This window comes from Schistocerca piceifrons, unplaced genomic scaffold (genome assembly GCF_021461385.2).
Source record: "Schistocerca piceifrons isolate TAMUIC-IGC-003096 unplaced genomic scaffold, iqSchPice1.1 HiC_scaffold_2249, whole genome shotgun sequence".
Lineage (NCBI taxonomy): Eukaryota > Metazoa > Arthropoda > Insecta > Orthoptera > Acrididae > Schistocerca > Schistocerca piceifrons.
Window position 1 is genome coordinate 31,257 of NW_025728172.1, and position 14,112 is coordinate 45,368.

General features: G+C 38.5%; 2 protein-coding genes across 2 annotated transcripts; both read left to right on the top strand.

Annotated features, from left to right (window-relative positions):
• The first annotated feature begins 2,229 nt into the window (after positions 1-2,229).
• On the top strand, positions 2,230-2,691 carry LOC124742244. Its single transcript, XM_047248777.1, has one exon. The coding sequence runs from the start codon at positions 2,230-2,232 to the stop codon at positions 2,689-2,691; it is 462 nt and encodes a 153-aa protein (XP_047104733.1).
• Positions 2,692-11,079: 8,388 nt separating this feature from the next.
• LOC124742245 lies at positions 11,080-11,553 on the top strand. The gene has a single exon (XM_047248778.1). It carries the CDS (start codon positions 11,080-11,082, stop codon positions 11,551-11,553), a length of 474 nt encoding a protein of 157 aa, XP_047104734.1.
• The last annotated feature ends 2,559 nt before the right edge of the window (positions 11,554-14,112 follow it).

Consider the following 14,112-nt stretch of genomic DNA (forward strand, 5'->3'; position numbering starts at 1 on the left):
GAACAACGCAAATATGGGAACAACGCAAATATGGGAACAACGCAAAAATGGGAAAAACGCAAGTATGGGAAAAACGCAATTATGGGAAAAACGCAATTATGGGAAAAACGCAATTATGGGAAAAACGCAATTATGGGAAAAACGCAATTATGGGAAAAACGCAATTATGGGAAAAACGCAATTATGGGAAAAACGCAATTATAGAAAAAACGCAAATATGGGAAAAATGCAAATGTAAGAAAAAAGAAATTCGTGGCACAACTTGATAATAGGAAAGAATCAGTTGGTTGGACATAGTCTGATCATGAAGGGTTCAGGAAATATGGGAAAAACGCAAGTATGGGAAAAGTGCAAGTATGGGAAGAGCGTAAATATGGGAAAAACGCAAATGTAGTGAAAGAGAAATTTGTGGCACAACTTGACAAGCGGAAAGAATCAGTTGCTAGGACATAGTCTGAAGCCTCAAGGGTTAACGAAATATAGGTCAAACGCAAATATGGGAAAAACGCAAATATGGGAAAAACGCAAATATGGGAAAAACGCAAATATGGGAAAAACGCAAATATGGGAAAAACGCAAATATGAGAAAAACGCAAATATGGGAAAAACGAGAATATGGGAAAAACGCAAATATGGGAAAAACGCAAATATGGGATAAACGCAAATATGGGAAAAACGCAAATATGGGAAAAACGCAAGTATGGGAAAAACGCAAGTATGGGAAAAACGCAAGTATGGGAAAAACGCAGGTATGGGAAAAACGCAGGTATGGGAAAATCGCAAGTATGGGGAAAACGCAAGTATGGGAAAAACGCAACTATGGGAAAAACGCAAATATGGGAAAAACGCAAACATGGGAAAAACGCAAACATGGGAAAAACGCAAACATGGGAAAAAGGCAAAAATGGGAAAAACGCAAACATGGGAAAAACGCAAACATGGGAAAAACGCAAATGTAGTGAAAGAGAAATTTGTGGCACAACTTGACAAGAGGATAGAATCAGTTGGTAGGACATAGCCTGAAGCCTCAAGGGTTAACGAAATATAGGTCAAAAGCAAATATGGGAAAAACGCAAATATGGGAAAAACGCAAATATGGGAAAAACGCAAATATGGGAAAAACGCAAATATGGGAAAAACGCAAATATGGGAAAAACGCAAGTATGGGAAAAACGCAAGTATGGGAAAAACGCAAGTATGGGAAAAACGCAAGTATGGGAAAAACGCAAATATGGGAAAAACGCAAACATGGGAAAAACGCAAATGTAGTGAAAGAGAAATTTGTGGCACAACTTGACAAGAGGAAAGAATCAGTTGGTAGGGCATAGTCGGAAGCCTGAAGGGTTAACGAAATATAGGTCAAAAGCAAATATGGGAAAAACGCAAATATGGGAAAAACGCAAATATGGGAAAAACGCAAACATGGGAAAAACGCAAACATGGGAAAAACGCAAACATGGGAAAAACGCAAACATGGGAAAAACGCAAATGTAGTGAAAGAGAAATTTGTGGCACAACTTGACAAGAGGATAGAATCAGTTGGTAGGACATAGCCTGAAGCCTCAAGGGTTAACGAAATGTAGGTCAAACGCAAATATGGGAAAAACGCAAATATGGGAAAAACGCAAATATGGGAAAAACGCAAATATGGGAAAAACGCAAATATGGCAAAAACGCAAATATGGGAAAAACGCAAATATGGGAAAAACGCAAATATGGGAAAAACGAGAATATGGGAAAAACGAAAATATGGGAAAAACGCAAATATGGGAAAAACGCAAATGTGGGAAAAACGCAAATATGGGAAAAACGCAAATATGGGAAAAACGCAAGTATGGGAAAAACGCAAGTATGGGAAAAACGCAAGTATGGGAAAAACGCAAGTATGGGAAAAACGCAAGTATGGGAAAAACGCAGGTATGGGAAAAACGCAGGTATGGGAAAAACGCAAGTATGGGGAAAACGCAAGTATGGGAAAAACGCAACTATGGGAAAAACGCAAATATGGGAAAAACGCAAACATGGGAAAAACGCAAACATGGGAAAAACGCAAACATGGGAAAAACGCAAAAATGGGAAAAACGCAAACATGGGAAACACGCAAACATGGGAAAAACGCAAATGTAGTGAAAGAGAAATTTGTGGCACAACTTGACAAGAGGATAGAATCAGTTGGTAGGACATAGCCTGAAGCCGCAAGGGTTAACGAAATATAGGTCAAAAGCAAATATGGGAAAAACGCAAATATGGGAAAAACGCAAATATAGGAAAAACGCAAATATGGGAAAAACGCAAAGATGGGAAAAACGCAAATATGGGAAAAACGCAAATATGGGAAAAACGCAAATATGGGAGAAACGCAAATATGGGAGAAACGCAAATATGGAAAAACGCAAATATGGGAAAAACGCAAATATGGGAAAAACGCAAATATGGGAAAAACGCAAACATGGGAAAAACGCAAACATGGGAAAAACGCAAACATGGGAAAAACTCAAACATGGGAAAAACTCAAACATGGGAAAAACTCAAACATGGGAAAAACGCAAACATGGGGAAAACGCAAACATGGGAAAAACGCAAACATGGGAAAAACGCAAACATGGGAAAAACGCAAACATGAGAAAAACGCAAACATGGGAAAAACGCAAACATGGGAAAAACGCAAACATGGGAAAAACGCAAATGTAGTGAAGAAGAAATTTGTGGCACAACTTGGCAAGAGGAAAGAATCAGTTGGTAGGACATAGCCTGAAGCCTCAAGGGTTAACGAAATATGGGTAAAAAGCAAATATGGGAAAAACGCAAATATGAGAAAAACCCAAATATGAGAAAAACGCAAGTATGGGAAACACGCAAGTATGGGAAAAACGCAAGTATCGGACAAACGCAAGTATGGGAAAAACGCAAGTATGGGAAAAAAGCAAGTATGGGAAAAACGCAAGTATGGGAAAAACGCAAGTATGGGAAAAACGCAAATATGGGAAAAACGCAAATATGGGAAAAACGCAAATATGGGAAAAACGCAAATATGGGAAAAACGCAAATATGGGAAAAACGCAAATAAGGGAAAAACGCAAATATGGGAAAAACGCAAATATGGGAAAAACGCAAATATGGGAAAAACGCAAATATGGGAAAAACGCAAATATGGGAACAACGAAAATATGGGAACAACGCAAATATGGGAACAACGGAAATATGGGAACAACGCAAATATGGGAACAACGCAAATATGGGAACAACGCAAATATGGGAACAACGCAAATATGGGAAAAACGCAAGTATGGGAAAAACGCAAGTATGGGAAAAACGCAAGTATGGGAAAAACGCAAAAATGGGAAAAACGCAAATATGGGAAAAACGCAAATATGGGAAAAATGGAAACATGGGAAAAACGCAATTATGGGAAAAACGCAATTATGGGAAAAACGCAATTATGGGAAAAACGCAATTATGGGAAAAACGCAATTATGGGAAAAACGCAATTATGGGAAAAACGCAATTATGGGAAAAACGCAATTATGGGAAAAACGCAATTATGGAAAAAACGCAAATATGAAAAAAATGCAAATGTAAGAAAAAAGAAATTCGTGGCACAACTTGACAATAGGAAAGAATCAGTTGGTTGGACATAGTCTGATCATGAAGGGTTCAGGAAATATGGGAAAAACGCAAGTATGGGAAAAGTGCAAGTATGGGAAGAGCGTAAATATGGGAAAAACGCAAATGTAGTGAAAGAGAAATTTGTGGCACAACTTGACAAGCGGAAAGAATCAGTTGCCAGGACATAGTCTGAAGCCTCAAGGGTTAACGAAATATAGGTCAAACGCAAATATGGGAAAAAAGCAAATATGGGAAAAACGCAAATATGGGAAAAACGCAAATATGGGAATAACGCAAATATGGGAAAAACGCAAATATGAGAAAAACGCAAATATGGGAAAAACGAGAATATGGGAAAAACGCAAATATGGGAAAAACGCAAATATGGGAAAAACGCAAATATGGGAAAAACGCAAATATGGGAAAAACGCAAATATCGGAAAAACGCAAGTATGGGAAAAACGCAAGTATGGGAAAAACGCAAGTATGGGAAGAACGCAAGTATGGGAAAAACGCAAGTATGGGAAAAACGCAAGTATGGGAAAAACGCAGGTATGGGAAAAACGCAGGTATGGGAAAATCGCAAGTATGGGGAAAACGCAAGTATGGGAAAAACGCAACTATGGGAAAAACGCAAATATGGGAAAAACGCAAACATGGGAAAAACGCAAACATGGGAAAAACGCAAACATGGGAAAAAGGCAAAAATGGGAAAAACGCAAACATGGGAAAAACGCAAACATGGGAAAAACGCAAATGTAGTGAAAGAGAAATTTGTGGCACAACTTGACAAGAGGATAGAATCAGTTGGTAGGACATAGCCTGAAGCCTCAAGGGTTAACGAAATATAGGTCAAAAGCAAATATGGGAAAAACGCAAATATGGGAAAAACGCAAATATGGGAAAAACGCAAATATGGGAAAAACGCAAATATGGGAAAAACGCAAATATGGGAAAAACGCAAATATGGGAAAAACGCAAATATGGGAAAAACGAGAATATGGGAAAAACGAAAATATGGGAAAAACGCAAATATGGGAAAAACGCAAATATGGGAAAAACGCAAATATGGGAAAAACGCAAGTATGGGAAAAACGCAAGTATGGGAAAAACGCAAGTATGGGAAAAACGCAAGTATGGGAAAAACGCAAGTATGGGAAAAACGCAGGTATGGGAAAAACGCAGGTATGGGAAAAACGCAAGTATGGGGAAAACGCAAGTATGGGAAAAACGCAACTATGGGAAAAACGCAAATATGGGAAAAACGCAAACATGGGAAAAACGCAAACATGGGAAAAACGCAAACATGGGAAAAACGCAAAAATGGGAAAAACGCAAACATGGGAAAAACGCAAACATGGGAAAAACGCAAATGTAGTGAAAGAGAAATTTGTGGCACAACTTGACAAGAGGATAGAATCAGTTGGTAGGACATAGCCTGAAGCCTCAAGGGTTAACGAAATATAGGTCAAAAGCAAATATGGGAAAAACGCAAATATGGGAAAAACGCAAATATGGGAAAAACGCAAATATGGGAAAAACGCAAATATGGGAAAAACGCAAATATGGGAAAAACGCAAATATGGGAAAAACGCAAATATGGGAAAAACGCAAGTATGGGAAAAACGCAAGTATGGGAAAAACGCAAGTATGGGAAAAACGCAAGTATGGGAAAAACGCAAATATGGGAAAAACGCAAACATGGGAAAAACGCAAATGTAGTGAAAGAGAAATTTGTGGCACAACTTGACAAGAGGAAAGAATCAGTTGGTAGGGCATAGTCTGAAGCCTCAAGGGTTAACGAAATATAGGTCAAAAGCAAATATGGGAAAAACGCAAATATGGGAAAAACGCAAATATGGGAAAAACGCAAACATGGGAAAAACGCAAACATGGGAAAAACGCAAACATGGGAAAAACGCAAATGTAGTGAAAGAGAAATTTGTGGCACAACTTGACAAGAGGATAGAATCAGTTGGTAGGACATAGCCTGAAGCCTCAAGGGTTAACGAAATATAGGTCAAACGCAAATATGGGAAAAACGCAAATATGGGAAAAACGCAAATATGGGAATGGGAAAAACGCAAATATGGGAAAAACGCAAATATGGGAAAAACGCAAATATGGGAAAAACGAAAATATGGGAAAAACGCAAATATGGGAAAAACGCAAATATGGGAAAAACGCAATTATGGGAAAAACGCAATTATGGGAAAAACGCAATTATGGGAAAAGCGCAATTATGAGAAAAATGCAAATGTAAGAAAAAAGAAATTCGTGGCACAACTTGACAATAGGAAAGAATCGGTTGGTTGGACATAGTCTGAAGCATGAGGGGTTCAGGAAATATGGGAAAAACGCAAGTATGGGAAATACGCAAAGATGGGAAAAACGCAAATATGGGAAAAACGCAAATATGGGAAAAACGCAAATATGGGAAAAACGCAAACATGGGAAAAACGCAAACATGGGAAAAACGCAAACATGGGAAAAACTCGAACATGGGAAAAACTCAAACATGGGAAAAACGCAAACATGGGGAAAACGCAAACATGGGAAAAACGCAAACATGGGAAAAACGCAAACATGGGAAAAACGCAAACATGAGAAAAACGCAAATGTAGTGAAGAAGAAATTTGTGGCACAACTTGGCAAGAGGAAAGAATCAGTTGGTAGGACATAGCCTGAAGCCTCAAGGGTTAACGAAATATAGGTAAAAAGCAAATATGGGAAAAACGCAAATATGAGAAAAACCCAAATATGAGAAAAACGCAAGTATGGGAAAAACGCAAGTATGGGAAAAACGCAGGTATCGGACAAACGCAAGTATGGGAAAAGCGCAAGAATGGGAAAAACGCAAGTATGGGAAAAACGCAAGTATGGGAAAAACGCAAGTATGGGAAAAACGCAAATATGGGAAAAACGCAAATATGGGAAAAACGCAAATATGGGAAAAACGCAAATATGGGAAAAACGTAAATAAGGGAAAAACGCAAATATGGGAAAAACGCAAATATGGGAAAAACGCAAATATGGGAAAAACGCAAATATGGGAAAAACGCAAATATTGGAACAACGCAAATATGGGAACAACGAAAATATGGGAACAACGCAAATATGGGAACAACGCAAATATGGGAACAACGCAAATATGGGAACAACGCAAATATGGGAACAACGCAAACATGGGAAAAACGCAAACATGGGAAAAACGCAAACATGGGAAAAACGCAAACATGGGAAAAACGCAAACATGGGAAAAACGCAAACATGGGCAAAACGCAAACATGGGAAAAACGCAAACATGGGAAAAACGCAAACATGGGAAAAACGCAAACATGTGAAAGACGCAAACATTGGAAAGACGCAAACATGAGAAAGACGCAAACATGGGAAAGACGCAAACATGGGAAAGACGCAAACATGGGAAAGACGCAAACATGGGAAAAACGCAAACATGGGAAAAACGCAAACATGGGAAAAACGCAAACATGGGAAAAACGCAAACATGGGAAAAACGCAAATGTAGTGAAGAAGAAATTTGTGGCACAACTTGACAAGAGGAAAGAATCAGTTGGTAGGACATAGCCTGAAGCCTCAAGGGTTAACGAAATATAGGTCAAAAGCAAATATGGGAAAAACGCAAATATGGGAAAAACGCAAATATGGGAAAAACGCAAATATGGGAAAAACGCAAATATGGGAAAAACGAAAATATGGGAACAACGCAAATATGGGAAAAACGCAAGTATGGGAAAAACGCAAGTATGGGAAAAACGCAAGTATGGGAAAAACGCAAAAATGGGAAAAACGCAAATATGGGAAAAATGCAAAAATGGGAAAAACGCAAATATGGGAAAAACGCAAATATGGGAAAAACGCAATTATGGGAAAAACGCAATTATGGGAAAAACGCAATTATGGGAAAAACGCAATTATGGGAAAAACGCAATTATGGGAAAAACGCAATTATGGGAAAAACGCAATTATGGAAAAAACGCAAATATGGGAAAAATGCAAATGTAAGAAAAAAGAAATTCGTGGCACAACTTGACAATAGGAAAGAATCAGTTGGTTGGACATAGTCTGATCATGAAGGGTTCAGGAAATATGGGAAAAACGCAAGTATGGGAAAAGTGCAAGTATGGGAAGAGCGTAAATATGGGAAAAACGCAAATGTAGTGAAAGAGAAATTTGTGGCACAACTTGACAAGCGGAAAGAATCAGTTGCTAGGACATAGTCTGAAGCCTCAAGGGTTAACGAAATATAGGTCAAACGCAAATATGGGAAAAACGCAAATATGGGAAAAACGCAAATATGGGAAGAACGCAAATATGGGAATAACGCAAATATGGGAAAAACGCAAATATGAGAAAAACGCAAATATGGGAAAAACGAGAATATGGGAAAAACGCAAATATGGGAAAAACGCAAATATGGGAAAAACGCAAATATGGGAAAAACGCAAATATGGGAAAAACGCAAATATCGGAAAAACGCAAGTATGGGAAAAACGCAAGTATGGGAAAAACGCAAGTATGGGAAAAACGCAAGTATGGGAAAAACGCAAGTATGGGAAAAACGCAAGTATGGGAAAAACGCAAGTATGGGAAAAACGCAGGTATGGGAAAAACGCAGGTATGGGAAAATCGCAAGTATGGGGAAAACGCAAGTATGGGAAAAACGCAACTATGGGAAAAACGCAAATATGGGAAAAACGCAAACATGGGAAAAACGCAAACATGGGAAAAACGCAAACATGGGAAAAACGCAAACATGGGAAAAACGCAAATGTAGTGAAAGAGAAATTTGTGGCACAACTTGACAAGAGGATAGAATCAGTTGGTAGGACATAGCCTGAAGCCTCAAGGGTTAACGAAATATAGGTCAAACGCAAATATGGGAAAAACGCAAATATGGGAAAAACGCAAATATGGGAAAAACGCAAATATGGGAAAAACGCAAATATGGGAAAAACGCAAATATGGGAAAAACGCGAATATGGGAAAAACGAGAATATGGGAAAAACGAAAATATGGGAAAAACGCAAATATGGGAAAAACGCAAATATGGGAAAAACGCAAATATGGGAAAAACGCAAATATGGGAAAAACGCAAGTATGGGAAAAACGCAAGTATGGGAAAAACGCAAGTATGGGAAAAACGCAAGTATGGGAAAAACGCAAGTATGGGAAAAACGCAGGTATGGGAAAAACGCAAGTATGGGGAAAACGCAAGTATGGGAAAAACGAAACTATGGGAAAAACGCAAATATGGGAAAAACGCAAACATGGGAAAAACGCAAACATGGGAAAAACGCAAACATTGGAAAAACGCAAAAATGGGAAAAACGCAAACATGGGAAAAACGCAAACATGGGAAAAACGCAAATGTAGTGAAAGAGAAATTTGTGGCACAACTTGACAAGAGGAAAGAATCAGTTGGTAGGACATAGCCTGAAGCCTCAAGGGTTAACGAAATATAGGTCAAAAGCAAATATGGGAAAAACGCAAATATGGGAAAAACGCAAATATGGGAAAAACGCAAGTATGGGAAAAACGCAAATATGGGAAAAACGAAAAATGGGAAAAACGCAAATATGGGAAAAACGCAAATATGGGAAAAACGCAAATATGGGAAAAACGCAAGTATGGGAAAAACGCAAGTATGGGAAAAACGCAAGTATGGGAAAAACGCAAGTATGGGAAAAACGCAAATATGGGAAAAACGCAAACATGGGAAAAACGCAAATGTAGTGAAAGAGAAATTTGTGGCACAACTTGACAAGAGGAAAGAATCAGTTGGTAGGGCATAGTCTGAAGCCTCAAGGGTTAACGAAATATAGGTCAAAAGCTAATATGGGAAAAACGCAAATATGGGAAAAACGCAAATATGGGAAAAACGCAAACATGGGAAAAACGTAAACATGGGAAAAACGCAAACATGGGAAAAACGCAAATGTAGTGAAAGAGAAATTTGTGGCACAACTTGACAAGAGGATAGAATCAGTTGGTAGGACATAGCCTGAAGCCTCAAGGGTTAACGAAATATAGGTCAAACGCAAATATGGGAAAAACGCAAATATGGGAAAAACGCAAATATGGGAAAAACGCAAATAAGGGAAAAACGCAAATATGGGAAAAACGCAAATATGGGAAAAACGAGAATATGGGAAAAACGAAAATATGGGAAAAACGCAAATATGGGAAAAACGCAAATATGGGAAAAACGCAAATATGGGAAAAACGCAAATATGGGAAAAACGCAAGTATGGGAAAAACGCAAGTATGGGAAAAACGTAAGTATGGGAAAAACGCAAGTATGGGAAAAACGCAGGTATGGGAAAAACGCAGGTATGGGAAAAACGCAAGTATGGGGAAAACGCAAGTATGGGAAAAACGCAACTATGGGAAAAACGCAAATATGGGAAAAACGCAAACATGGGAAAAACGCAAACATGGGAAAAACGCAAACATGGGAGAAACGCAAAAATGGGAAAAACGCAAACATGGGAAAAACGCAAACATGGGAAAAACGCAAATGTAGTGAAAGAGAAATTTGTGGCACAACTTGACAAGAGGATAGAATCAGTTGGTAGGACATAGCCTGAAGCCTCAAGGGTTAACGAAATATAGGTCAAAAGCAAATATGGGAAAAACGCAAATATGGGAAAAACGCAAATATGGGAAAAACGCAAATATGGGAAAAACGCAAATATGGGAAAAACGCAAATATGGGAAAAACGCAAATATGGGAAAAACGCAAATATGGGAAAAACGCAAGTATGGGAAAAACGCAAGTATGGGAAAAACGCAAGTATGGGAAAAACGCAAGTATGGGAAAAACGCAAATATGGGAAAAACGCAAACATGTGAAAAACGCAAATGTAGTGAAAGAGAAATTTTTGGCACAACTTGACAAGAGGAAAGAATCTGTTGGTAGGGCATAGTCTGAAGCCTCAAGGGTTAACGAAATATAGGTCAAAAGCAAATATGGGAAAAACGCAAATATGGGAAAAACGCAAATATGGGAAAAACGCAAACATGGGAAAAACGCAAACATGGGAAAAACGCAAACATGGGAAAAACGCAAACATGGGAAAAACGCAAATGTAGTGAAAGAGAAATTTGTGGCACAACTTGACAAGAGGATAGAATCAGTTGGTAGGACATAGACTGAAGCCTCAAGGGTTAACGAAATATAGGTCAAACGCAAATATGGGAAAAACGCAAATATGGGAAAAACGCAAATATGGGAAAAACGCAAATATGGGAAAAACGCAAATATGGGAAAAACGCAAATATGGGAAAAACGCAAATATGGGAAAAACGCAAATATGGGAAAAACGCAAATATGGGAAAAACCCAAATATGGGAAAAACCCAAATATGGGAAAAACGCAAATATGGGAACAACGCAAATATGTGAACAACGCAAATATGTGAACAACGCAAATATGGGAACAACGAAAATATGGGAACAACGAAAATATGGGAACAACGAAAATATGGGAACAACGAAAATATGGGAACAACGAAAATATGGGAACAACGAAAATATGGGAACAACGCAAATATGGGAACAACGCAAGTATGGGAAAAACGCAAGTATAGGAAAAACGCAAGTATGGGAAAAACGCAAGTATGGGAAAAACGCAAGTATGGGAAGAACGCAAATATGGGAGAAACGCAAACATGGGAAAAACGCAAACATGGGAAAAACGCAAACATGGGAAAAACGCAAACATGGGAAAAACGCAAACATGGGAAAAACGCAAACATGGGGAAAACGCAAACATGGGGAAAACGCAAACATGGGAAAAACGCAAACATGGGAAAAACGCAAACATGGGGAAAACGCAAACATGGGGAAAACGCAAACATGGGAAAAACACAATTATGGGAAAAACGCAAATGTAGTGATAGAGAAATTTGTGGCACAACTTGACAAGAGGAAAGAATCAGTTGGTATGACATAGTCTGAAGCCTCAAGGGTTAACGAAATATAGGTCAAACGCAAATATGGGAAAAACGCAAATATGGGAAAAACGCAAATATGGGAAAAACGCAAATATGGGAAAAACGCAAATATGGGAAAAACGCAAATATGGGAAAAACGCAAATATGGGAAAAACGCAAATATGGGAAAAACGCAAAGATGGGAAAAACGCAAAGATGGGAAAAACGCAAAGATGGGAAAAACGCAAAGATGGGAAAGACGCAAAGATGGGAAAAACGCAAAGATGGGAAAAAACCAAAGATGGGAAAAACGCAAAGATGGGATAAACGCAAACATGGGAAAAACGCAAACATGGGAAAAACGCAAACATGGGAAAAACGCAAACATGGGAAAAACGCAAACATGGGAAAAACGCAAACATGGGAAAAACGCAAACATGGGAAAAACACAAACATGGGAAAAACGCAAACATGGGAAAAACGCAAATGTAGTGAAAGAGAAATTTGTGGCACAACTTGACAAGAGGAAAGAATCAGTTGGTAGGACATAGTCTGAAGCCTCAAGGGTTAACGAAATATAGGTCAAAAGCAAATATGGGAAAAACGCAAGTATGGGAAAAACGCAAGTATGGGAAAAACGGAAGTATGGGAAAAACGCAAGTATGGGAAAAACGCAAATATGGGAAAAACGCAAATATGGGAAAAACGCAAACATGGGAAAAACGCAAACATGGGAAAAACGCAAATGTAGTGAAAGAGAAATTTGTGGCGCAACTTGACAAGAGGAAAGAATCAGTTGGTAGGGCATAGTCTGAAGCCTCAAGGGTTAACGAAATATAGGTCAAAAGCAAATATGGGAAAAACGCAAATATGGGAAAAACGCAAATATGGGAAAAACGCAAACATGGGAAAAACGCAAACATGGGAAAAACGCAAACATGGGAAAAACGCAAACATGGGAAAAACGCAAATGTAGTGAAAGAGAAATTTGTGGCACAACTTGACAAGAGGATAGAATCAGTTGGTAGGACATAGCCTGAAGCCTCAAGGGTTAACGAAATATAGGTCAAACGCAAATATGGGAAAAACGCAAATATGGGAAAAACGCAAATATGGGAAAAACGCAAATATGGGAAAAACGCAAATATGGGAAAAACGCAAATATGGGAAAAACGCGAATATGGGAAAAACGAGAATATGGGAAAAACGAAAATATGGGAAAAACGCAAATATGGGAAAAACGCAAATATGGGAAAAACGCAAATATGGGAAAAACGCAAATATGGGAAAAACGCAAGTATGGGAAAAACGCAAGTATGGGAAAAACGCAAGTATGGGAAAAACGCAAGTATGGGAAAAACGCAAGTATGGGAAAAACGCAGGTATGGGAAAAACGCAAGTATGGGGAAAACGCAAGTATGGGAAAAACGAAACTATGGGAAAAACGCAAATATGGGAAAAACGCAAACATGGGAAAAACGCAAACATGGGAAAAACGCAAACATTGGAAAAACGCAAAAATGGGAAAAACGCAAACATGGGAAAAACGCAAACATGGGAAAAACGCAAATGTAGTGAAAGAGAAATTTGTGGCACAACTTGACAAGAGGAAAGAATCAGTTGGTAGGACATAGCCTGAAGCCTCAAGGGTTAACGAAATATAGGTCAAAAGCAAATATGGGAAAAACGCAAATATGGGAAAAACGCAAATATGGGAAAAACGCAAGTATGGGAAAAACGCAAATATGGGAAAAACGAAAAATGGGAAAAACGCAAATATGGGAAAAACGCAAATATGGGAAAAACGCAAATATGGGAAAAACGCAAGTATGGGAAAAACGCAAGTATGGGAAAAACGCAAGTATGGGAAAAACGCAAGTATGGGAAAAACGCAAATATGGGAAAAACGCAAACATGGGAAAAACGCAAATGTAGTGAAAGAGAAATTTGTGGCACAACTTGACAAGAGGAAAGAATCAGTTGGTAGAGCATAGTCTGAAGCCTCAAGGGTTAACGAAATATAGGTCAAAAGCTAATATGGGAAAAACGCAAATATGGGAAAAACGCAAATATGGGAAAAACGCAAACATGGGAAAAACGTAAACATGGGAAAAACGCAAACATGGGAAAAACGCAAATGTAGTGAAAGAGAAATTTGTGGCACAACTTGACAAGAGGATAGAATCAGTTGGTAGGACATAGCCTGAAGCCTCAAGGGTTAACGAAATATAGGTCAAACGCAAATATGGGAAAAACGCAAATATGGGAAAAACGCAAATATGGGAAAAACGCAAATAAGGGAAAAACGCAAATATGGGAAAAACGCAAATATGGGAAAAACGAGAATATGGGAAAAACGAAAATATGGGAAAAACGCAAATATGGGAAAAACGCAAATATGGGAAAAACGCAAATATGGGAAAAACGCAAATATGGGAAAAACGCAAGTATGGGAAAAACGCAAGTATGGGAAAAACGTAAGTATGGGAAAAACGCAAGTATGGGAAAAACGCAGGTATGGGAAAAACGCAGGTATGGGAAAAACGCA

Bases quoted from the DNA above. Each gene is read 5' to 3' on its own strand.
- LOC124742244 (XM_047248777.1), top strand. From the start codon at position 2,230: ATGGGAAAAACGCAAATATGGGAAAAACGCAAATATAGGAAAAACGCA.
- LOC124742245 (XM_047248778.1), top strand. From the start codon at position 11,080: ATGGGAACAACGAAAATATGGGAACAACGAAAATATGGGAACAACGAA.